This window comes from Urocampus carinirostris, chromosome 15, assembly GCF_059441175.1.
Source record: "Urocampus carinirostris isolate Australia breed hairy pipefish chromosome 15, RoL_Ucar_1.0, whole genome shotgun sequence".
NCBI classification, from domain to species: domain Eukaryota; kingdom Metazoa; phylum Chordata; class Actinopteri; order Syngnathiformes; family Syngnathidae; genus Urocampus; species Urocampus carinirostris.
Window position 1 is genome coordinate 19,553,291 of NC_142363.1, and position 26,380 is coordinate 19,579,670.

General features: G+C 38.6%; 1 protein-coding gene and 1 long non-coding RNA gene across 2 annotated transcripts; one reads left to right on the top strand and one right to left on the bottom strand.

The window, feature by feature from the left end:
- Window positions 1-4,061: 4,061 nt before the first annotated feature.
- Window positions 4,062-10,091, bottom strand: LOC148351781 (uncharacterized). Its single transcript, XR_015852856.1, has 3 exons — window positions 9,969-10,091; window positions 9,820-9,886; window positions 4,062-4,142 (listed from the first exon to the last, which is right to left on the bottom strand). It is a non-coding gene; the product is annotated as an uncharacterized LOC148351781 (long non-coding RNA).
- A 1,547-nt stretch (window positions 10,092-11,638) lies between these two features.
- sox11a (SRY-box transcription factor 11a) lies at window positions 11,639-14,652 on the top strand. The gene has a single exon (XM_088354091.1). It carries the CDS (start codon window positions 11,814-11,816, stop codon window positions 12,960-12,962), a length of 1,149 nt encoding a protein of 382 aa, XP_088210217.1. The 5' UTR covers window positions 11,639-11,813; the 3' UTR covers window positions 12,963-14,652.
- Window positions 14,653-26,380: the final 11,728 nt, after the last annotated feature.

Genomic DNA, 26,380 nt, shown 5'->3' on the forward strand with positions numbered 1-26,380 from the left:
GCTATGCAGAGAGGAGATGGATCCATGCATTGGGAACATCAGATGGCCTTAAGTCGGGGTTAGTATTGATCTAACGCTTCACTGGCCTTTTGTGAGTGCGGCAGCTGCTTTCAGGGAGCTTTTAGATAAGCAATGCAAAGAGAATTGTTTTGCTTTTTCATCCCATTCCCTGAAACCTTCTTTGGATGCTACTACATGGAAGCGATCACTTAATTCAACACTCCATCGCTCTGGAATAAAGCGTCCTCTCCCTAGACGCAAGGCTGCAAATAAGCACTTAAGCATGGGCCTTGAAGGGGAAGGAATGGGTATACCTTGTATAAGAAATGGTATTGTGATAACGTCGCGGCGTTGTTTGATCTATAACTAAGGTGAAAAGATTTTTCAGGAGATAAAAACACTAATGGGCAACAGTTTTTGAGGCTATTGTGCTGGAACCAAATTATTTAAGCAGATATATGACAACAATGCTTATATTTTTTTTCATAAATTGTATTGACTGCTTACATGCAGGCAAGGATTGGTTAAGATAAGGTTTTGGGTTCTTCAACCCATTACTATAAGCTGTTTGCATGTCTAAAGATAACTTTAACTCCATTTGTATGGCGTTTAATATTAACCTGAAGGAAAGGGGCGAAGAACTATGGAGGACCAAAACTGCCAAAAATGAAACTCAGGAGGTAGAGCAGTTGTCTGGCGACAAAAGAGGGCGAAGAACTATGGAGGACATAAACTGCCAAAACTGAAGCTCAGGAGGTAGAGCAGTTGTCTCAAGACCAAAGAGGTTCCAGGTTCGATTCTTGGCTCCCTCCGGATTAAATGTCAAAGTTTCCTTGGGCAAGACACTGGAGCCCTACTGCCCCTGATATGAAGGTATGCAGCTTTGCATGGCTGACATCGCCATCGGTGTGAGTGTGTGTGTGTATGTGTGAATGGGTAGAGTATGACGTGTATTGCTTTGAAAGTCTTCAGGTAAAGCAGAATATAAATGCAGTCCATTTCAGAACAAAACAAAAAAATAAATACAAATATTACAAATGATCAATTTTGAATTGGAATATAAATAAACGGCACATTAACAATTATACAAATATATAAAAAAATATATAGATATGTTAAAAATACAGAAAAAAATGCTTATTCATGATCATAAAACACCCACAAGAAACTATATGATATCAGCACTGACCCAATACAAAACGAGGTATTGATACTTTTGCATTCCAACTCTCCATTATCGATAAGATATACAGGATTGTATACTGTATCTGTATTTTTCTCCTGAAATTGTTACATAATCTGAAGTTAAATATGGAAGCACATCATTTGTAGGCATAATAACAGGATATATGTGCAATATTTCTTATTTATGAGGACCATTGTTAACGTTATAATTAACTTGAGTAAGAAATAAATATTTGCTAATAGTTTTATATCTATAAAGGATAAATTGGTAAACCCACCCCCCAAAAATAATAATAATAAGGACATTTTTAATTGTCTTTTTTAAATATAAAATGCACACTTAAAATGAACCCCCCAAAAAAAGATCTAGAACACACCAGAATGCTTTGATCAACTCTTTGTTATTCTAAATCTATCAAGTAAGCTAAATAATATCATATCTGCCCTATAAATCATTTTGCTTATCTTATAGATGTTTTTTATTTATTGTATTCAAAAACTAAGATCAACTAAAAATAAATGCAGGTATTATTTTACTGTTTTGCTCATTTTAAGAACTTTTTTGTTATCTGATTTGTGCCATGATTTGCCCATTGCCCTCACCTGTGCCCACTCGTTTAGCCCCAGCTTCTGCTTGTTTCCTGATTGGTTCCCCTCCTATTTAAACACATCACTCTCATTCACTCCTGCTCAGTCCGACTGTGAACCTCAGCGCATGCAAGGCAAGCACTTTTGACACTGGCTCACGTTTTGACCCCGACCCGTCTCCTGTATCAATCCCCGATTCAAGCTCCGTTCTCCTGTCCCAGCTACCCGTATCCTGATTCTGTTTCCTGTATCGATCCTCGATCCAAGCTCCATTTTCTTGTCCCGGCTACGCGTATCCTGACTCTGTTTCCTGTATTGATCCTCGATCCAAGCTTCATTACCCTTTCCCGGCTGCCCATATCCTGATTCTGTTTCCTGTATCGATCCCCGATCCAAGCTCTCCAAAACACACAGCCAGGTTCCCGTTCTCCTGTCCCGGCAGCCCGACCTGTCCCGATCTCCGACCACGCTTCGTTCGTGAGGGCTTCCCGCTCATATTGGCCAGCGAGCACCAGATCCCTTTCTTTTTCCTCTCGTGCTGACTTTCCCGATCCCTTAACACAGCATTGTGTGGTCCGTTACTCATTTGGATTCCATGCTTGTACCGGTCATGACAAACAAACAAGATTAAATATATTCAAATAAGTAAACACATACTTACAAATCTCAGTTTATCATGTTAGTTATAGAAGTCAGTTTTTATTTAAACAGACATATAAATTAATTGCTGCAAAGCTGTTTAAAGTCAAAACCCAGAAGTCGTTTGTGTAAAATTTAACCACTAGTTAGGTATTGTGTAGAGCACAGGTGTCAAACAGGCGGACCGCGGGCCAGTTCAGGCCCGCTAAGGGATTGAATCCGGCCCGCGAGACAACACTCAGAGAAGCGCAAGAGAAAAACAAGCTGCAGGTTGAAATATGTCAACTTGGTGTTGCCAAAGCCAGGTGCCTCTCACAAAGACACTGTACTTGTATTGGTTTATTTATTTATCTCTCTCTCTCTCTCTCTCTCTCTCTCTCTCTCTCTCTCTCTCTCTCTCTCTCTCTCTCTCTCTTTTTTCCACCCCTTTTCTCCCAGTCTGTCTCTTTCTCTCTCTGTGTCTTTTAACCTCTTTTGCTCTAACTTCCTTTGGTCCTTTTCTCTCTTTTATCTTTCTCTCTTCATACCCTTCGCGCTTTCTTTTCTTTTTTCTCCTTCTGTCTTTCTATTTCTCTTTGGACTTCTTTCTTCCTCTCCCTTTTTTTCCCCCTCTCTCACGACTTTTTATCTTTTGTTTCTCACGCTCTCTCCCTCTCTCTCTTTTTCTTTCTTTGTTCTGTCCTCTCTCCTTTTCCCTCCCTCTTTCTCTTATTTCTTTATCTCTCTTTTTCTTTCTCTTTAATCTACTAGTCCGGCCCCTGACAGAATGTTTGTTCTATCGTGTGGCCCCCAAGTCAAAATGAGTTTGACACCTCTGGTGTAGAGGAAATATCTCCAACCTATTTGAAGCTGAGAGCAACTTTTTGTTAATAATTAGCGCAAAAGCTACCACTTTTTATATATTTCAATCATAACAGCAGATCATGTTGTTACTCTGTTGTTACTAGGTTGATTATTGAAAGTAAGGTCAGATGGACTCAGCCAACCACAAAAAATATGTTACTCGAAAATCACAATGACCCGAAACTGGTGAAATAGTAAGCAGGCTTCTCAGTTATCCTTAGGGGGCTACCTGCTGGCCCTATGTTGGAGACTCCTGTAGTAGTGCAACTGAAAACGAGTGCTACAAAGCACAAGAATGAAATCAAACTACGGAGACTCAATGTGACAAAACTGCAGCATTTTTCTTCTCATTTTATTTGCCCAGTCTTTTACAATGTTTTTGGGGCTACTCAGGCGAGCATTTTTCAAACTCATGTATTTAAAAAAAAACATCTTTGTATGATAATTCATGTATATTTTCTTACCATTCAACTCAGTAGAGTATTTTTTTTAATAAATGAAGTTTTTTACCATGTGGAAGCGCTAAATAGTACACATTTGTCTCTTGAAATATGGAGCAATCATTCAGTATCCTGCAGATTTCCCTTCAAGCCTGATCAGCCATGGAGTCAGGTGGGTGAGGTAAGGTATGGGGGGATGGGGCCCCAAACGGTATTGCATGAGGCTGACATGGCGACGAGCCCCTCCCCAGGATGACTCATAGGGCTGCAGAAGCTGACACCACACCTCATTCACGGCCAATAACCAGCCGTGCTAATGAGCAGGAAGACCGCCTCACAAGCTCATCATTAAGCAGGCCCGTGATTCATATCCAGCCTGGAAGCACCATCAGAAGATAAGAACGGCAAAGCAATAGGCATACATCAGAAACAGTGTTGGGTGCCTTCCTGGAAAAAAAGATTAATGACAGTTACTGGTTACTGTGGTGGGTGAGTGGTTGGATCTCTTAACCCGGGTCGTAGGGGCACCATTTGCTGCGTTACCCCCCAGATTACTGACAGTATTTATGTAGTTATGAATTACGGTGAACTTGCATGTAAACTGACCCACTAAAACTGCTTAAAATAGCTACATAACAAAACAAATAGAAGGAAACTTGTACACCAGGGGTGCTCATTAGATCGCGATCTACCGGTAGATCTCAGGGTTAGTACTGGTGGATCGCCGTGTGACATTAAAAGCTATCATTTGTATTTCGTCTCCCAGCCAGTTAGATAACAACTAAATTCGACCTTCAAGCGCAACAAACAGCAATTTTATGATGTCAGCCAATCAGCAATCCCGTTACTTGATTGACTTAAAGGGCAACCAGTCAGATGATGACCGAATTCTGACCATTATACGCAAACATCAACTCTAAGCGCAAGGCTAGTCAGCATAAAAGCAGAAGCAATTGAACATTGTAAGCAATTAAAAAAATGTTGCCTACGTTTTAAGACCTAAAACATAAAGAATTACACAAAATATAACTGAAAATGCCAGTAAACACATTGATTCCTTGTCAAAGTTACGCAGAAAACGTTCTGCTGTCCTGCAATATCAAGTTACCCTATGTTAAACGACCACAAACCATAAATACATACTAAAATATAAAAACATTTATTTAAAGACTAGAAGTGTCCTTTTCAAGCGCAAATTACTCATCAAATAAACCTTTCAGTAAAAAATAGGGTTGTGGTTATTTTCACATAAAAAGAATAACATGTTTTGCATGTAGATCATTTTAACATGGTTGTTTTGTATGTAGCTGATATCCAGAGAATGTATAAGCACCCCTGGTGTACACCGAGCCCTTTCTTCTGGTGGAATCTTGAGACCTTGCAAACTGGCACAGCCGAGACACTCCATATCCACTTTGTCAATCAATCAAAACGTATTGGTATACTGTATGACTATTCAGGCAACATTTAGCAACCCCAAATGCTGTATTAAACCATTGGATGTGAAAAAAGAAAATACCCCCCCCCTCCTTTTCCCACCCAGCAAACGGGAACACAATAAAGCAAAAGTGTCTCTCTATTTGTATTCTTCTTTGTGCATTGTTGCTCTCATTTTCAGTTGCACTACGCAATGCAGAGATATTTAGTGGTCATATAGTACACACACTGTCCCTTTAAGAAATGTGTTGCTGGAAGACTGAGGATAGTAGGTTACCAAGTGAGCAAAAGGAGGAACCGTTGAAGAATAGACAACATAGTAATTCCCGATTTGCTTTTAAAACCTATCAGAGTAAAACATCCTGTTGCAATGACAGTTAAGTTACAAAATGTCATCAATAACCTGTTACAGAACTGGTTACAAAGTAAAGTAATTGTGTTCTTTATAACCCATTACTCTTGACACCGATCACTGATCCTTTTTAAATTTGGCCGGATCCTTATCTCTGGATATTTAATATGCTTTTTGAGCACCAAGATTTCCTTCAAGATGGAATCAGTGATTTCATTTCCAGCCATGGGTCATGGCTTAAAAAGGTGAGAAGGGTGTAGAGGAAATAGCATATTTATTTGTTTTTAATCAATGTCTGAAACTCAAAAAGTGACAAAAAGTTACTGGACACCAGGGCAGACAACTCTGAAAGGTTACCTGCCCAGGCATAAAGTTGCCTGCCCCATTTTTCACAGCTTGAAACGCAATAAGACGACTAATCGCAAAAAAAAAAAAAAATATATATATATATATATATATATATATATATATATATATATATATATATATATATATATATATATATATATATATATATATATATATATATATTTTTTTTTTATATATATATATATATATATATATATATATATATATATATATATAACAGAACAACACTTTAAAATTAAGTTTATTATGAATCTACTTATACAATTCATTGCATGTATATGACATCGCTGTTTTCCATCTGCCATCAGTATGTAGCTGTATTTACTCATCTTCATTCATGCAATTTTTGCGTTGCGTCGTCTGCTACAAGCCACGAGAACTCCTCTTTCCACGAGGCTTTTAAAGTTTGTTTACGTTTTGTAGCGTCATCAATTTTCTTAGCTTCTTTTGAATATTTCTTCTGGGGCCGAGGTTTTGGTTTGATTCCTAACCACTTGTCTATATTTCTTGTGTTCTCTGTGCGTCTACTTTGGAAAATAATATGCAAATGCACGACCTTATGAGGTTTGGGAAAGTCCGGAAGCACGAAGTTATTCGAAGCAGGCTTCTGATTGGCTGCTGGGTTTGCAAATTGCCTAACAAACTGAAATTCGGAAATTTCCAAACCGAGCGAAGGTTTTGAAATCGGAATAAAGCAAACGTTTGATATGAAAAAAATAAAAAAATAAAAATGAACGAGTTTTTTTTGTCTTGAAAAAGTTGTCGGCCACCCAAGCGGAGCGTTTTGTAAGTTGTAAGCCCGACGTTAACGATGCAGACGTTATTTCAGACACTGGTATAATGTGCACCAGCATTTTTATTTGCTAAAATTCGATAAAGAATTTTGTTTGACTTTTTCTCAGCGAAAACTGACCATTGAAAGTGACAAATGTTGAATAAACACAGCCATGATTCAAACTGTGAACACAATATATACATAAAATCTGCAATGTATTTTGTCATGTCTTTCAAAATGCGATTCACCATCAAATACACCGGAGAGTTATTGTTTTTTGTGCTTTTTTTGTTTGTATTTATGTATTTCAGGACGACTATATGCCTTATCTATTATCTAACATTCGCCTCTGGTACCGTGAATAAAAATTGTGTGATAATGAGATAAAATCGAACGCGAGTTTCGCACGAATAAATACGAATAAGTACCCCTGCTCATGCGGACGACACTGATTTTAATTCAAACGCACATCCTCAAACACCCGATTCAGTCTGGAGAATCTCACAATACTCCCCTCCCCACTATAGAAAAAATTCTCCTCGGATCTATAAAATTCCCGTAGGTCACCCTTTTTGACTTCAAAACGGTGAATTTATCCTAAAGGTGAGAGATTTTCATGCCTGTATTTCATTTTTTTTTCTATCTAAGAAACAGAAAACGCTCAGAATATTTTCCCTCTTTTCCATTTATATGCCGCACCCCTCCCACCCTGGAGACACGCCTAAGCCCCCAGCTGGGGGAAATAAGGTGGCAGGGTGTGCAAGGGGGGATGGGCTTCAAAAGGGTAAGTGATTGCCCTCTAGGGGACGAAGCAAAGAGGAAAGAGAGAGGGACGCCTTATCGGCCAGGCTTCCAATAGTGTTGCTGGCTACCAACCAGGTTTTAGCTGGGGTGGGGGGAAGTTATTGGAAGGGATGCAAAAATAGCCAGCTCGACGCTGCCCAGGCTTGACACAGCAAATGTCAACAAGGAGTCCGTCAACACTGTTTTGTGTGTGTATATGTTTCACTATTTTGATTGCTCGAATTCACACAAAACAAAAACTTGGTAAGGGGCAAACGTTAAATTCAGTTTTAAGCTATTCTGGCAGAGCAATATCATATTCAGTGTATCATAGTCAGGGTTGGGTAAGGTTACTTTAACTTGATTACTTTCAATTACTTTCGGATTATTTCAATACCAAATATGCTTATAAAAGACAAAAGAAACTAAATATGAATAAAATTACGGCTCACAACACATGGTTAGCTTTCTCTCCTGGTTTTGATCTCTTTGATCTCCGGCAAAACTAGCATAAAATGCGACAGAAACAAAATGAAAATAAATTCAAACAGCTTGTCAACATTCGTCATTTTTGTCGTTCCATGTATTCCGTTAGTCCCCAACCCTGCACAAAATTTAGTAATTTTATTCAAATTTTGTTTCGTTGTCTTTTATTAGCATATTTGGTATTGGAGTAATCCAAAAGTAATCGAAAGTAATCAAGTTAAAGTAACACTACCCAACCCTGCATACAGTATCTGACTCTGACTCTGACTCATTCGCTGACTGCCCAGTTCAAATGATTTTTTGACCTCCATTGCTTTAAATGGCAGTGAATATGTTTTTGAGCAAATTTGCAGTACGATCTTTGATCATCTAGGTCAGGGGTCTCTTCCGTGGTCCCCACGGGCTTGAGGTATCCCCCTATAAAATCTGAGTGGCCCGCGGACAGGTTCTGAAATGATCTCACCAGTGATTTTCTGTGAAATGTGGTTTTTACCTGGCATTATGTTTTAGTTTAGTTTAAGACATTTCTTGGGTAAATTTTGTTCAAATAATAACTATAACCTTATCCTCCTTGTTTTATAACCTTATCTTCTCTGTTCCTTTATCTTCTTGTTTTTTTTACCTCACTGTGAATGTGTGAAACTGGAGTGTCATGCCCAATTTCTTTGTCACAATATGTTAACCCATTTTGTAACAATGACAATAAAAGTATATTCTATTCTATTCCATTCTATCCTATTCTAGTGGGTGACCAAGCCTATTTTAACTCTAGTTCTAAAAATCACAACCTGGTTATAACAAAGCAACAACATAGTGATAACTTAAGTTATGTTGTTATCCTAGAAAAGCCCTTTGCAGCAATAGGTAATAAAAAGTACTGAATCCCCGAACTTTGGTTTTGGTCTGTAATGTAATTCACATTATCACCACTGCAAGTTAAGAGTACACCAAACACTGAATTCATTTGCGTTAGTATTTATATTTTTGATATAATTGTAGTATTGAAATTGCATTGATTAGTTTTCACACTTGTTTTCACACGCACTGTCATTATGACTGGATAGTTTCACCTGTGCCCGCTCGTTTGGCGCCAGCCTCTGCGGGCTTTCTGATTGGTTGCCAGTTCTACTTAAGCTCAGTCCTTTCACTCGCCTGGTGTCAGTCCATCAGCAAACTTCTGTTTCTACAAGGCAAGCACTTTGACTCTGACTCCCGCTTTTGGCACCCGTTTTCCACCCGTCCGTTCCTGATTTCCCCGTTTGTCTCCAGCTACGACCTGTTATTTGACCCTGACCGTGTTTTGCTCTCCCATCCCGGCTTACAACACTTTTTTGATCCCGACCACGTTTTGCTCTCCTGTCCCGGCTATCGACCTGTTTTTTCCGTTCTCGACACCACGGTCTTCCGCTCTGGAAGATCCACTTCCGCTTTCAGAACATGTTCCGATTCTGTGAGCGACTTGCGCTGCTGTTCCTCTTCATCTCAATAAACTAGTGAGAAACCTTACGTGATTGGGTCTACCCTTCGTGCTGGACGTGACACACACATTATAAAGATCATCCAAAAATAAACAAAGAAAATAAATAAATACATATTCATTTTCCTCCCAGTTTTTCTTTGTACAGAATCGACCTTAAATATGTAGTAATTTGTTTCACGTTTACATGGGATTTGTTAAAGTTTGTAGTATAATTCTTATTGTCATGCATATTAGCATTGATTTTATTGTTTTAATGGTATCATTATCATACTGCTTTTTATTTGAAATAAATGATTATTAGTCCTGAAATTAGGTTTCTAGATTATTTGAATGTTTATGGAATTGGTGCAGATCCAAATAAGGATGTGGGCATCTTTATGTTTGCGTGCTTCAACTCACAACGCTTGCATTAATCCACGTGTAAATCAAAGCATATACTCACTTGCGTTTATTTGACCCACATTTTTCCTTAATTAAAACGTGCAAATATAATTTTGCGTGCAGCACTTCTGGGGAAAGAAAGAGAGAGTTGTGGGGTGAGCGAGAGAAGGAGGTAAAAAAAATGATCTGGAAAAATACTGTACTACTGACCTACTTCTTTCCCTCAGATGCAGACGCGCAAACAAACAGGAAAGAAACGCGCACCAAAAATAGATTAGCCGGAACAATAACACTTGGTTGGATGCATCAGGGGTAAAGGAGCTGATTTCGAATACAGCAGACAACACTGTTTTGTTATGTTTTTTTTTTTTTTCAACCAAACAAGAGCGTAGACAGGCAACAGCACATCCATGTGTCTGCAACAGTGTCCAAGCGCCACCTTCAGTATCCAACCTGAGGAAGAGCAGGGAGGAAATAAAATACATAAATGTATGTCTTTGCTGCACAATTAGGAAAACTATTTTACTTTATATTCCATATAAATTCTTAAAAAAAACTTTTAAAACATGCACACAACCCTCCCCCACTTTAAGCGGTGCAATGGTCATCTTAGTGTGTTTATTGCGCTCGTCTGTGTGGAAGCGAAGGGCCAGACACTAGTGACGGGTCGTTCAAGAACAAAACGGCTCTTCGAGCCGGCTTCTTTCGAAATCGTGTATCTTACTCTCTTGCCCTCGTTCTCTCTTTATCAACATTTCCATCTCTTTCTCTCTCTCTTTCTCTCTCCCTTTCTCTCTCTCTCTCTCTTTTTGTATATTTCTAATAATTTCTCATTTTTGTCTTTCTTGCTCTCTCTCTTTATCTCTCAAATTATCCATCACTCTTTCACTCTCACGTATTCCCTCTCTCTCTCACACAATATATCTCTCTCCCTCTAGCTATTTTTCTCTTTCTCTCTTTCTCTCTCCCTTTCTCTCTCTCTCTCTCTTTTTGTATATTTCTAATAATTTCTCATTTTTGTCTTTCTTGCTCTCTCTCTTTATCTCTCAAATTATCCATCACTCTTTCACTCTCACGTATTCCCTCTCTCTCTCACACAATATATCTCTCTCCCTCTAGCTATTTTTCTCTTTCTCTCTTCTCTCTTTCTCTATCTCACTTTCTATTTCTGTCTCTGTAATTCTCTCACCGTCTCTTTATTCTATCTTTGTCACTATCTCTTCCTCTCAATATTTCTCTCTCAAATTACCCCTCCTCTCTTTTTCTAATTTTCACATTTTTGTCACACTCACTGGTTCTATTCTCTAATTGTCTTAATTTATTAGTTCTCTCCCTCGTGCTCTCTCTGAATCTTCCCTCTTCTCTTTTTTTCTCTTTCCTTCACTTTTTAACTTTGTCTCTATCTAGTTATCTTTCTTTCTCCCTCTCTCCCCTCTCTCTCTTTCTCTTTTTCTCTTGCTCTTTCTCTCTCTTGCTTAAGAAAGAAAATAAAAATAAAAGCTATCATAATGTAATAGCATAATATGTTTTCAAAATGAAGTCAATTGGTGCTTAATTTTTCACAATTGCTGTAAATATAAAATGAAAATTAAAATCATTTCAATGACCATGTGGGAGCCGAGAAAGCTGGCTCTTTTCAGTGAGCCGAGCCGAATAAGCCGGTTCTCGAAAAAAAGCCGGAATTCCCATCACTTGCAGACACCGCGCAGCCACACCAACCCCCTTCTTTTTTCCTCCACCTCCTCCTCCTCCAACAGGGAGGACCAAAAGGGTTAAAAGGAGTCTTGGATGGAGTCTGTTGGGCGGAGTGCAAGCGCAGTGATTGGACGGCGCAACATGACGCAAGCGGCACGAAAAAGCCGATAACTAGTTAAGAAGGCAGTTTGGAAGTCTGCAAAAAGAGTGCAGAGCTTGAGACGCGCGTGTTTGGACGCCTTAAAAGAGAAAAAGAGAGAGACCGGTGCCCAGACACCAGAGACAGAAGGAATAAGGAGAGAGAGAAAAGACAAGGAGACTGACTGAGTGTTGGAGAGACTTTTTGGAGCGGGTGGCACCATGGTGCAACACACCGACAACAGCGAGACAGACGGGAGCATGTCCCGGGAAGCAACGGACTCAGAGGAGAGTGAATTTATGGCGTGCAGCCCGGTGCCCATCAACCCGGACTGGTGCAAAACCGCCACTGGCCACATCAAGCGACCCATGAACGCATTCATGGTGTGGTCCAAAATCGAGCGGAGAAAGATTATGGAGCAATCTCCGGACATGCACAACGCCGAAATCTCCAAACGGCTCGGCAAGCGCTGGAAGATGCTGAAGGACAGCGAGAAGATACCCTTCATCCGGGAGGCGGAGCGGCTCCGGCTCAAGCACATGGCTGACTACCCCGATTACAAATACCGACCCAAGAAGAAACCAAAGCTGGACGGCTCCAAGTCGTCTGCGCCGTCTCCGGAGAAGTGTGTGGGGAAGAGCGCTAAGACCCCCGGTAAGAAGTGCAGCAAGATTAAAAGCAAGGGGGGCTCCAAATCGGCGCACGGTTACGCAGACGTATGCGCGTACGCTCAACCGGCTTTCAAGCCGGTTAAAACCATCAAAAGCGAGCCGAGCGACGAGGACGATGATGACGATGAAGACTACGAGGAGGACTACCATGTGCGCACCCACCGCCACCACCGATTTGGGGGGATTAAAGAGGAGCGGTTGAGGCCCTATAATGTCGCCAAAGTGCCCGCAAGCCCCACGCTCAGCTCCTCGGCGGAGTCTGAGGGGGCCAGCATGTACGAGGAGATGCGCGGTTCCTCCATCACCTCCACCAATAGACTCTTTTACAACATCAAGAACATTTCCAAGCAGAGCGTTCTCCACGCCGCTTCTGTTTCACCAGCATCCTCCAGGTCGGTCTCCACCTCCTCCTCTTCTTCTTCCTCCTCCTCCAGCAGCTCCTCCTCTGGGGAGGACGCGGACGACTTGCTGTTCGACTTCAGTTTGAATTTCGCACCCAGCGCCTCCGGTTCGGAGCTCGGCAACCCCAATTCAGGAAACCTCTCCCTGTCCCTCGTGGATAAGGACCTGGACTCATTCAGCGAGGGCAGTTTGGGGTCTCATTTCGAGTTCCCAGACTATTGCACGCCTGAACTCAGCGAGATGATCGCAGGGGACTGGCTGGAAGCCAACTTTTCAGACCTGGTCTTTACATACTGATTCATAATAATAATAAAAAGGGGAGATTGTTTTTTTAAGAAGTCCTGATCAAGTTGTCCCTGAAGATCCTGCCTCAACTCCTGTTTTTTTTCTTTTTTCTAAAGGGGGCGGTCCTGTGTCCCAGGACCGAGAGGCCAGGTGAGGTTTGAGATGCTTAAGAAGCTGGTAGCAAAAAATGTACATAAAAGAAAAACATAAATCTGCAGACTTTTTTTCTAATTATCTGGCAGCATGACAGGGTTTTCCGGATTTTTCCCTGCCGCGTTTGTTTTTTGACATGAACTTCTATGCATCTTATCCTCTTTTTCACCAAACTGCAGGGAGACAAAACTTGTGGACTGACTCAAAGCAAATCTGTGAACTGTTCAGGATTTTACTTAAACAACACACACACGGGCGCGTGCGTGACGGTTTCCGTAATTTTTAAATCCGATTTTTTTTTCTCGTTCCTTTGTGTTTTTTTTGTAACCGATTCCGTTGACCTCCGGATGAATTTGACAAAACCTCAGCTCACGTTGGAGGGAAACATTTTTGATACATGACAGACCTCATCTTTTTAAAAGAAAAAAAAAGTCAGATATTTTCAGGCATATTTTTGTACAGTCCAAAGGGAATGTTCTTCTTACTGTGCTTTCAGTGAGTTTCAGGCACTTCTTCCCTTTATTCTTTTGGTTTTATTTGTATTTTTTTACGCATGCAAGGGGAGTCCTGATCAGAAGGATTAAGTTAAATTCAAAAATGCCTTGTGGTTTTTCCAACTCGGATTTTTTTTTTTTTTTTTGTACAGTTGTAGAGCAGATTTGTTGAGTATTTGTAGAGGCGTCATGGGGGGGCTACGCATACCTCAGAGCTGGAGCTAGTTTCAAGATTGTACATGTACTGTAATATAGTAAATTTAGGAGTTTATGTATATCATACTCGTGATATGTGGATGGGTCCCGATCGCAGGTGTGAAACTGGATTTACTTTTTTTAATTTTCTTTTGTATTTTTTATGGCACATACTGTTTTTTCGCCCCTCTCATTTTTTGTGCAATATAATACTCTAAAGAATAACAGACCATCAGCAACTGTAGCAAGTGATGGGGAATAATTTGAACAGACTTGTGCACTGTCCACATCGTCTCATGTTGTGATGCTGAAACCTGTCCCGGGGCAGAAAAATAATAAAAAACAACAACAAATCAGCTGGAACTGATGCAAAACTAAAGTTGGTATGGCCTGTGGTTTGATGCATACTAACAGGTTTGTTTTTCTGTTTTTTTTTAAATCTAATTGAATATCACATAAGGGGAAGGGGGGTGGCGTGACGACAACTCCTGCACGGTGCGACACAGCGGTGGTCAAAGCAAGCAAAAATATTTACATTCCACACTCTTGTTTCATTAAATGAAACTTTATTTTAAAACTGAAGACTGCCTTCTTTTTTTATCATGAACCATAAACCTGTATTTTTTATTTCTTGCACTTAAAAAGCAGTTTATTTTTTATGTGAGTCCTCACATATGAAGTCTGTTTGATAAAAGAAAAAAAAAAGGTTGGAATATGACTTAATTATATGCCCGTGACACTTCTTTTTTTTTCCTCCTGTTTTTTTTTTTTTTTGTTATTGAAAGATCCGGGCAGTAGTTACTTCACATTCTGGTGTCAACCTGTCAACTTTTTTGAATAAATAACAATTTACCACCATAGATTGTCCGTTCAGTTTGTGAATAGGTACTTGTATGCAAAACTGTGTCCTTTTGTAACGATTTCCTTGAAACAACGCTTGAAACGTGCGCCTGCGCCTTTAAGAAATTGAATCGCCCGCTTGCTGGCGCTCGGCGATGCGATTGGTCGGTTTGGTGGTCTCCATGGAAACGGAGCTGGAAACAGGAGCCGCTTCCCCCATCCCCCTACCCAGCATGTGGGAGCACTCAGCGTGTCTGGCCTCCATTCAGAAAAGTAGCTCCCTGCTTACTAGCAGCTCTGAGCCGCTTGAAAAATAAATTCACATATGCTCAGAGATAAATATTTGCACTTTTTTTTCCCAGGCAGATGTAATGTATTTTGGAAAATGGTGTTTTAGGAACACGTTTCCAATGTAGAAATATACATTGCACCCATTAAATTGTAATAAAAGAGACCCAATAGAGTCATTTGGACTAGTGAAGATAATTTAAAAAACACACTGATTATTACAGTGGACACCACACAATCTATGATCAAAAGTATAGCAAAGATAACAAAAAAATATATATACTACCCTATGATATTTACTGAGATAAAGAATACTATAACCTTTCTTTGAAATGTATAAATTCTAAACGAAAATGCGTATAAAGTAAGTAAAAGTCTTGTATGTAATTTTCAATTTCCCAGGATTATGTTCAATTTACGAAACAACACGTTCGATAAGTCACCCAATAATATTTCATTGTTTTTTAAGCAACAGTCTACATTGTCACTACTATTTGTGTGTCTGTGTTTTGAATAGTATATCAAGTATTAGTGTTGTATTTAAGTCCTAATGAAAATAGACCTGCTTTTTTTAAAAAAAGGGATTTTTTTTTTAAGAAAAAGTAATGATTTTGTGAAATTTAAGTCTTTGTATGTGTGTTTAATAAATTGTATATGGTTTTCATATGAGAAAAAGATTATAATCTGTGATCTTGTGGATTTTTTTGTCCATGTATTTATTCATCCATAATGTCACCACAAAATATCCTGAGCTGTGTCGTAAAAAGGACAAAAAAATACATCTCCGTAAGATATGCAGTGAAAGATGTTTTAAAAAAAAAATCAATAAACACATACATAAACAATTGTACATGATTTGAAAAAGGAAGAAAACATTTAAATTGATATAATGTATATATATATATATATATATATATATATATATATATATATATATATATATATATATATATATATATATCTCATCTCATCATCCGTACCGCTTACATATATATATATATATATATATATATATATATATATATATATATATATATATATATATATATATATATGTGTATATATATATATATATATATATATATATATATATATATATATATATATATATATATATATATATATATATATATATATATATATTATATATATATATATACATATACATAAACGTATGTTGGAGGAGAACTTTAAAAAAACTGCAACATTCATATAAATAAATGGATGAAAAATTAAATACATTTAAAAAGAAAGAACATTACATATTATATGCTGGAAAAAAATAGATTATAAATCAATAAAGAAATACCCAAATAAAAAAGCAAAATTTTCTCCAAAACATGGTCTGAAACACATATACTATGTTGTATATCCAAATAAACAAATAAAAAAACAAATAGAAACAATGTTTTTTTTCATTATGTAATTCAAGTCAAGTCATGTTTATTTGTATAGCCCTTAATCACAAAGGGTCTCAAAGGGCTGCACGGATCAAACACTATTGCAAGCTATTATTACAGACTATTATGACACAATCCTCTCATCTAAAACCTACATGAGGGCAAATTATACACATATTATCAACATAAAATATAGATTATTTATATGTTAGAGAGTAGAAGTGTGTTTTAAGCTTAGATTTAAACATTTCCACTGTGGTTTCTAGATCAAATCTCAGGGGGAAGAGTGTTCCACAGCACCGGGGCCCGGATGGAGAACGCTCTCGAACCTGCGGATAAGGGATGTTAGAAACCCTGTATTTATTTTGCTTTTCAAAAATAGTCAAGTCTATTATATAGATGTAAAGTAGGTGTAAAATTAACTGGAGCTCCACATTCTTGCTTTCATTTTTGTTGTTCATGAAAGCTTATTTAGTTATTAGATAGTAAAATTTGGCCTGTAATTCACCTTAAGAATTTAGTCTCCCGTAAGAAATTTGTTTTCATTATAGCAGATAAGATATTTTAATTAATAATTGCAATACATGGACACATAGGTATCCACCCTTCCCCCCACCCACCATTAGGGCGTGTTTGCAAATATGTAATAAAAAATTTATCCAGCTATTACTTTAGCTGACCTATTGGTCAAAGTTGCTAATGGGTTCCTGGGCTATTCCCAAAGGGATCACCCCATTGATTTTTGCGTTCATCTGAAATGTCCGTTTGAAGGTAATGCTGCTGCTACATGTTGAAACATATGGAGTAGCGATCCTGCCATATGTAGAAATACATGTACAAATTAACACATACCGACAATTATATCTCATATAATAAATGGGAACATAAAAAAAATCATGTAATTTATAAATACTTTATTCATGAAAATGTTGATATAGATTCCGTTATGTACATTGCCGCACGTTTTTTAGTGTATTGTTTCATGTATTTAATTGTGTATTTTGTCTTACATTATATTATGTATATTGTCACAACAAAATTGTATTCAAATGAGGAGGCAGCCCAGTTGCATGAGCTTTTCACCCATTGGTTGATCAGTGAATAAAGATTGGTAATAGGTTAAAAGTTAGGCCAGCTTGACCAAGCCCCAAATTTGAATAGCATCTTGTTGTCACAAAATACATGACACAATACAAAACAAACATCCATCCATCCATCCATTATCTGCACCGCTTATCCTCAGTAGGGTCACGGGGGTGCTGGAGCCCATCCCACCTATCTCCGGGCAGTGGGCAGGGGACACCCTGAACTGGTTGCCAACCAATCGCAGACACGACAAACAATACTACAAAATAAATGACACAAAAGTGTGCCAAAATACATAACTAAATACACAACAAAATGCATGACAAAATACATGACAAAATAATTGACCAAATACAAGACACAATACATGACAAAATACATAAAAAACACAATAAATTATTGAAAAAAATACATGACCAAATAATCGAGAACCTACATGACCAAATACATAACAAAATAAATGACTTACCACAAGACACAATGCATGACAAAATAAGTGCAAAAATAAACTACAAAATACTAGACAAAGTACACAACAATATACATGATATAATGCACAATAAACACATGATAAAATAAATGTCAAAATGAAAACATATCTGAATAAATTGTGTTTATTTCATATATTTAGATATTATGTGTGTTTATTAATCTAAGTGGGCTATGTATTTGTAGATATGTGTTTATTTCTTCATATGACGTTATTGGGCCTCCATAGAAACAGGTACGCATTTTTTTGCCTAAATAAATATTTAGAGAAATAGTTGTGCAATGAATACAAGTTTTAAAATAATTTATTCACATATGGAGGCAAGGACAAAAGTTTGATCAAGGCATTCTGGAACTTAAGTAATCATATAATATTGATTGCATTCAAATTCCTAACTCATAGCAGTGGCCCCAACCCCAAATTATTGAACATGCAAAATGTCAAGAGATGGAACATGTTTTCTGCACATGTTTCATTGGTATAGTCATTTTTTCTTCGAAATAATACATTATGAAGACAGAATGTCTTGCTGTGGTGTTATCGGAGGGACACGAGCATTCGACATTCCGTTCTACGTGTCAATTAGTCCACAAGGTTATGAGTGTTTTAAGTAACATTTTGGTAGATTTTGTGGATAATGCCTATGTATTTTGTTGCAGGTAGATGCAGTTATGGTATAACAGAGAGTGAGCATCCCAAAAGACGCAAACAGGAAAAAAACAAACAAACAGAGAGCTACCAGCGGGGGGCTAACAAGCACCGATCAACGAAAAACACGAGGCTGGTCAACCAAAAACCACGCAGTGAGCAGCCAGGCTAACCAGGAAACAACAACGACAACCGAGAACAGCTACGGAGACAAATGCAAAGCCGTCCCGGTATAGACAAACAAATAAACACGGCAAAACTGGCGCTAACCTAAGGATAGCTGATCAACAAACACGCAGTGAGCAGCCAGGCTAACCGGTAACTGACAACAACAAAAAACGGCAATATGTATGATAATACACAGGGTTGGGCAGGGTTACTTTAGCTGGATTACTTTCAATTACATTTGGATTACTCCAATACCAAAGATGCTAATAAAAGACAATAGAAACTAAATATGAATAAAATTATGACTCACAACACGTGGTAAGCTTTCTCTCCTGGCTTTGATCTCTTTGATCTCTGGCAAAACTAACATAAAATGCGACAGAAACAAAATGAAAATAAATCCAAACAGCTTGCCAACATCATTTTTGCCGTTCCACGTATTCCGTTACTCCCCAAGCTTGCACAAAATTTAGTCATTTTATTCCTATTTAGTTTATTTTGTCTTTTATTAGCATATTTAGTATTGGAGTAATCCAAAAGTAATTGAAAGTAATCCGGTTAAAGTAACCCTGCCCAACCCTGGTAATACGTACGAAACTGGCTGGGCATAAAACAAGCGGCACGGCAAAACCGGTGCTAACACAAGGCCAGCCGGCCAAACAACACACAGTGGGTGGCCAACGAGTGCAAACTCTGGATCAAAGAAAACAAGAAAACCCCTTGGAAGCCCCAACGCTAAAAGGAAGCTAGCTCCAAAAAGTTATTTCAACTCTGAGACAATGAGTCCAATTACTTTTCAAGACAATCACTGTCTGTTTCAGAGCTGGCCTCACATGCTGTGTTAATGGGATCTCCCATTTTGTAAATCAGATGAGTACCACTTTGAGACAAAATGTCTTGAATCCTCCTGTACGTGGAGTATTTTGCAACATATTTGCATTATGTGGGGAGGAACACTACACGTTCAGTGCCTAATATAACACCTTTAAATCTGGGAATAACAAATCATGTTATGTTTCTCCTAGCATCTTTCCTTCCTCCTCCCGTCTCGCTGACTCTCATCCGGTGAGCTCACAAGCATTACATCATTGCTGAGCTTTTGCCTCGGCGCAATAAGATTCCGTGTTGTGTCATGCTTGATCCACGTGGGCTCGGCGAAGCCTGCGGGGATTCTAATATCTGCTTTCAATATCGCAATGGGAATAGAACCCAGAATGCGGGCGCTGTCGTAACGACTGTAACGACGGAGCTCACCTGGATTTAAACCTGTTTACTGTCGGTTCATTTACGAGGCGTCGGGATTTATGGGGCAGTCCGCCAGGGTCTACTTGATTGACAGCAGCCTAGCACGGCTAACTCTTGCTCAAATGGTTTATTAAGATCTGGAATCACTTGCAAAGTGTAAATATTGTTCATAAATTAGGAAACATCAAAAAAATATATATAAATTATAAATATAAATAATTGATTACATATATTTCAGAACAAAGTACAAATAAATTATATTTTTTATATAATTTTTTCCATAAGATTATCTAAAAACTCAAGTTTGTGGGTGAGGTATGTCTTGATCTAGTTTTATAAAAGAAAAGCTCTGATAAAAGCATTCTTTTTAACTGCAACAAAAAATAATCTCTAAAAATCAAAACACCTTATTTTATATGAAACTAAACCAATCAACCAATAAATCAACCAATAAACCAATCAGAGAGAGAGAGAAAGAGAGAAAGAGAGAAAAGAGAGAGAAAACAAAAAAGAAAGAGAGAGAGCAAAAGAAGGTAAAAAGACAAAGAGGGAGAAAGATACAAAAAGAAACAAAGAATGAGAAAAAAATGAGACACAGAGATATAGAGAAAGAGAGAGAGAGAGAGAAAGCGAGAGAGAAAATAATACAAGTCCAGCATCTTTGTGAGAGGCACCTGGCTTTGGCAACATCAGGGGGACATATTTCAACCTGCAGCCCGTTTTTCTCTTGCGCTTCTCTGAGTGTTGTCTCGCGGGCTGAATTAAATCCCTTAGCGGGCCTCATCCGGCCTACGGGCCGCCTGTTTTACACCCCTGATTTAGGCCCTGGTGTTTGTTTTGGGTGCATCTGCCCCATCTGCTGCATGTGGATCCACTAGCCCATCACATTTATGGGCTGGGGAGGGGGTGGAAAGAGCCCAGAGTCTCATCTGACCCTGTACCCCTACCCCCAATTATCCCACTATGGTGCCTAAGCAGCCTGCAGGATTTTGCATGTACATACTGAAGGGGAGGCTATAAAGGGAGATATACCGGGCCTCCTTGAGGACAGGGGGTTTGCTAGTTTGCATCTGAATGAGTTGGAACTGGAGGTTGTATTTTGCAATTGTTTTTGTTTAATGTCTCTACTTTTTGAAAATGGTTACATCACAAAAGCAATGACACAGAAGCATAATAGTGTTTTTTTGCATGTCTTTGTTTTCATGGGGGATACAAATAAAAACCAAGAAGTTAACGGAAGTAAAAAACATTAGTCTTATGTCCAGTTTATGTCTTAATACCAGGGGTGAGCATTTTTTGTTTGCTGTCATTGATACTCATTTCAGAATGTTCTTTGGACTGTCTCATTTTAGCTAAAAACAGGGACTGCTGATACAAGTTTTATTTTTGTGTTTGATACGACTAAACGTTTACAAGTATTTATTAGTCACTGACACCGATACGGACTACAAAGATCAATATTTGAATCCCAAAACTTTTCTTAACTATATCAATTATTGCAGTTCTCTTAACATTTTATGAAAATATAAGAATGTTCGATGCCGCTTCTCTAGATTCATGTCTATACTCAACGGTTGAGTAGTCATGGATACCGACAGGGTTGGGTAGGGTTACTTTAACTGGATTACTTTCAATTACTTTTGGATTACTCCAATACCAAATATGCTCATAAAAGACAAAATAAACTAAATATGAATAAAATTACGACTCACAACACGTGGTTAGCTTTCTCTCCTGGTTTTGATCTCTTTGATCTCTGGCAAAACTAACATAAAATGCGACAGAAACAAAATGAAAATAAATCCAAACAGCTTGCCAACATCATTTTTGCCATTCCATGTATTTTGTTACTCCCCAAGCCTCCACAAAGTTTAGTAATATCATTCATATTTAGTTTATTTTGTCTTTTATGAGTATATTTGGTATTGGAGTAATCCAAAAGTAATTGAAAGTAATCCAGTTAAAGTAACACTACCCAACCCTGGATACCGATACCAAAACCACTCGTACATACGTTTTGAAAAAGTCTACTACATTAAAAAAGGGCCTTTAATTTCCACACAATATTTATTTTTACAATATAAATGATTATAATTTATGATGCCAACAGCAAGTAAAAGGTGTCTCATACTAGTATTTGTGTCCATCTTGACTATTTGTTCCTTAAAAGGACAGTGTGTATCATTTAGCGCTTCATGCTGCTTAAAAACCTTGTATCCATTAAAAAAACAGTATTGATTTAAATTTAGGCAAAAATACACAAACTATCATTTAAACATATATGTTTTGTTTTGTTTTTGTTACCATTAAAATAAAAGTGTGTACAGGTATTATCTAGTGCCTACTACTGGTTAAAAAAGAAAAACCTAAACTAAAAAAATACATGACCATATAAATGAGCAATATGTAGAAAATATTCATAAGTCCAGAAAAATACATGAACTTCACTGAGCCAGAGTTGGCGTATTTGTCCAACATATTGCTGCAAAAAAATGAAAATCTCACTATGAGCTTAGCAAAAAATGAGAGAAAGCTTTTATGGTTAGGTCACTTTAAGTCTATGTAAATTAAATTCTGCTTTGTTTTTGTTTGTACTCATTTCCAGTTGCACTACACAATACAGTGGCATCGTGTGGTCAGTTTATACACACTGTCCCTTAAAATCATATGCTTGTAACACATTGCCTGTGGGCCAAATTTGTATAATATACGGGCAATGATTTGACCAAAAATTGCATTTCCCACAATGCCTGGTAACTACAATATCCGTAAAGTGGTTGAGCGCCAGTAATTGCCAGTAGATATATATCAATGAGTTTCGTTGAGAAATTAATGATCCTAAAAATGACCTAGATTTTGGTATTCTCTGATACAGTGATACCTCTTTATTGTCACGGTTGCCCATGGCGCCCTATTGGCCCCGCCCAATTGGCCCCGCCCATTTGGCGCCAGCTGCGACTCGTTGACTGATTAACTTCCCTCCTATTTAAGCTCAGTGCTCACACTCACCCTTTGCCAGTCCGTTAACAAACCTCTGCACCCGCAAAACGTGTGTTTTGACTTGTCCGGTACCCTGTTCGTGTATCCTGTCCGGTAACGATCCCGTCTATTTCGTTCTGTTTAAATATCGGTCTCTGGCCTCCAGTGTCTGGTATCGTCCCCGTCTATCCCGTTCTGTCTGATCTCGGTCGTCAGTCTCCTATCTCTGTTATCAATCCTGTCAGTCCCATTCTGTCCGGTATCAATCTCGTCGGTCTCTTGCTTCCTGTTATTCCATGCCAGACTTCTGTCTTTCTTATTCCACCCATCGATCGCCGAATCACTGGCGTTTGTGTGCATGACTGCCCCATTCCCATAAAATAAAGCTTGTGTGAGAAAGGTTGCGCATCTGGGTTCTCCTCCTGTTCCAGTTCATGACAGAACGAGATAGATGGGGACAACACCAGTATTGGAGATCGATATCAAAACAGGACGAAATAGAAGGGATCAATACAGGACAGGATACCCGAACAGTATACCGGACGGAGTCAAAACATAGGTCTTACTGGTGCAGAGGTTCGTTGACGGACTGACAAAGGGTGAGAGGGAGCACTGAGCTTAAATGGGAGGGAAGCCAATTAGTCAACAAGGCGCAGCTGGCGCCAAACAGGCAGGCCCAATCTAGCGCCATGGGCAACCGTGACATATGTACAACATTAATTTATTTCTGAAACGTGCTCATATGTAGAATTACTTGTATCTCGAGCAAATTTTCCCAATAAAAAATAAAGAAAAAACAATTAATTTGTTCCCGCCCTCCAAAAATCATACAAGTTAACCCTAAATAGCTATAAAATACAACTTCCTCTTCATTGAAAAACACATTAAAATATTAATTGAACATAAGAAGAAGAAGAAGAAGAACAGAAGAAGAAGAATGAAATTATTTTAAAATTCCTTACTTAAATTTTCTCTCAAGTGTCATGGATAATTTTTGCTCAAAAGACATCTCATATCTCAAGTTTATTGTGGCTGGTATGCAGACGTATCACTATATTTGATATATGAGATATAATACATATGTAGGAACATATTTATTTTCAATACAACTGTCATGTGACTTGAATATTCAATGCATTTAGAGTCACTTTACATCAGTTTCTCTCAAGTATTTTCTTTTGCGCCCCCTTCAGAAGATGAAATCCTCTCGTGCCCCCCTCAAGTCAATCTGCGAACGGGACCGCCTACTGTTAGAGTAGTGAAGGTGCAACTGCACTTGATTCTGGGAAAGATTAAAAACAAATCCCCGATGTCAAATGCACCCCACAATTGAACCACTGCTGTCAATGAAGGAGTTACATTTATTTTACATCCCTATTAGATTTAGTTACATTTATGAGTTATATCAGGCCCTTAGAGGACAGCCACTAAAATTAATTTGGCACCAATGATTTAAGATACAGTGGAACCTCGGTTCTCGACCATAATCTCAGGAACTGTACTCTCGTGGTTTAGGTCCTACCTGTCAGACAGGATGCAATGTGTTAACTATGGCAATATGACCTCTAAACAATCTAATGTCCCTTGTGGTGTTCCTCAAGGCTCTGTACTGGGCCCCCTTCTTTTTAGTATTTATATGATCCCGCTTGGTGACATTATCCGCAAGTATAATATTAGTTTCCATTGCTATGCAGATGACACTCAACTGTATGTGCCACTGGAAAAAACTGGACATTTAAGTTTTAGAAAGCTGGAGGATTGCCTTACTGAGATTCAAAGATGGATGTCAAATAATTTTTTACGCCTTAACCCAGAAAAAACTGAAATGTTGATTATTGGTCCAGCTCACTGTCGTCATTTGTTTTCAAACATTACCCTGAACCTAGACAAATGTAATATCACCCATAGTGACTCGGTCAAAAATCTAGGTGTTATATTTGATCCTAATCTGTCGTTTCAGTTACATGTGAAAAATATTACTAGAATAGCTTTCTACCACCTCCGTAATATTGCGAAGATTCGTTCAATGCTGTCCCAATCAGATGCAGAGATTTTAATTCATGCGTTTATTACTTCTCGGCTTGATTACTGTAATGTATTGCTTTCTGGTCTCCCGATGTCTGGCATTAAAAGTTTGCAGCTGGTTCAGAATGCGGCAGCTAGACTTTTGACTAAGACTAAAAAGTTTGAGCATATTACACCTGTATTGGCCAACTTGCACTGGCTCCCAGTCCACTTAAGATGTGACTTTAAGGTTCTCTTATTAACATATAAATGTTTGCATGGGCTTGCACCCTCTTATCTCTCCGATTTGATTTCCCCCTATGTTCCTGCACGGAGTCTGCGCTCGGAAAATGCCGGTCTACTTGTGACTCCGAGAGCCAAGAAGTCTGCGGGCTCGAGAGCGTTCTCCATCCGGGCCCCGGTGTTGTGGAACGCCCTGCCTCTGGAGATAAGATCTGCAACCTCAACGGAAGTTTTTAAATTGAGGCTTAAGACACACTTCTATTCCAAAGCATATGATTGATGCCCACCTCGTATTCTGTTTTGTCCTGTCTTTTTCTGAGGCCTGCCTGGCTGATACGAAGGAGAAGGATGATTTGGGATGGGTCAGCGGACCGGGGTCTGACCTGCAGCATGTCAACCCCTGCATTTACCAGCTGGCGTCGTCGTTGATGTCATGCTCTTTCCGGACATTTTCAACATCTTACCTAGTGTTTACTATTCTGTGTACAGTAATGCTAATTGTAATTCACCCTGTTCAATCCTGGAAGGGGGATTACCACATGTGAGGTCCTTTCTCAAGGTTTCTCTTTTCTCCTCACACTGAGGTTTTTGAGTTTTTCCTTGCCCGCATGCTGGTTTGCTGGTTTAAGATCAGGTAATTGTGTAATTTTGTAACTGTAATCCTGTGCAGTCCTTTGAGACATTTTTGTGATTAAGGGCTATATAAATAAATTTGACTTGACTTGACTTAATCCGTTCCAGAACCCTGTTCAAAAAACGATTTGTTCGATCACCGAAAATCGTTTTTCCCATTAAAGTAATGTAAAATCGTTTTAATCCGTTCCAACAACCTAAATGTTTATCATGAACGTAAACATGAAGCTAACCCAGGCTAATTGTACGTTCGCGTTAGAGTAATCTTCCGTACGAAAGATTACGCTAACATGAACGTGTACAACTAAAAAAATCAGGTCGTTTACACGTCATTTAGCACCCGGGTCTCCACAAAAAGTGGTGAGCGGTTAAAGGATAAAATTATGAAAAGGATTTCTTACCTTTGTGGTGGTCTGCATAAGCCATGCTCTATTCCCTCGAAAGAAGGGAAACTCGCACACCTCCTTCATATTTTGCTATTATTTCTTTCTTAAATGCAATAGTTATACGCACTACTTTTCTTTTTTCACCTGTAGCAACTTTGCTGCTTGCACCGACCTTCTT

Coding starts and splice junctions, on each gene's coding strand:
- sox11a (XM_088354091.1), top strand. CDS start 11,814: ATGGTGCAACACACCGACAACAGCGAGACAGACGGGAGCATGTCCCGG.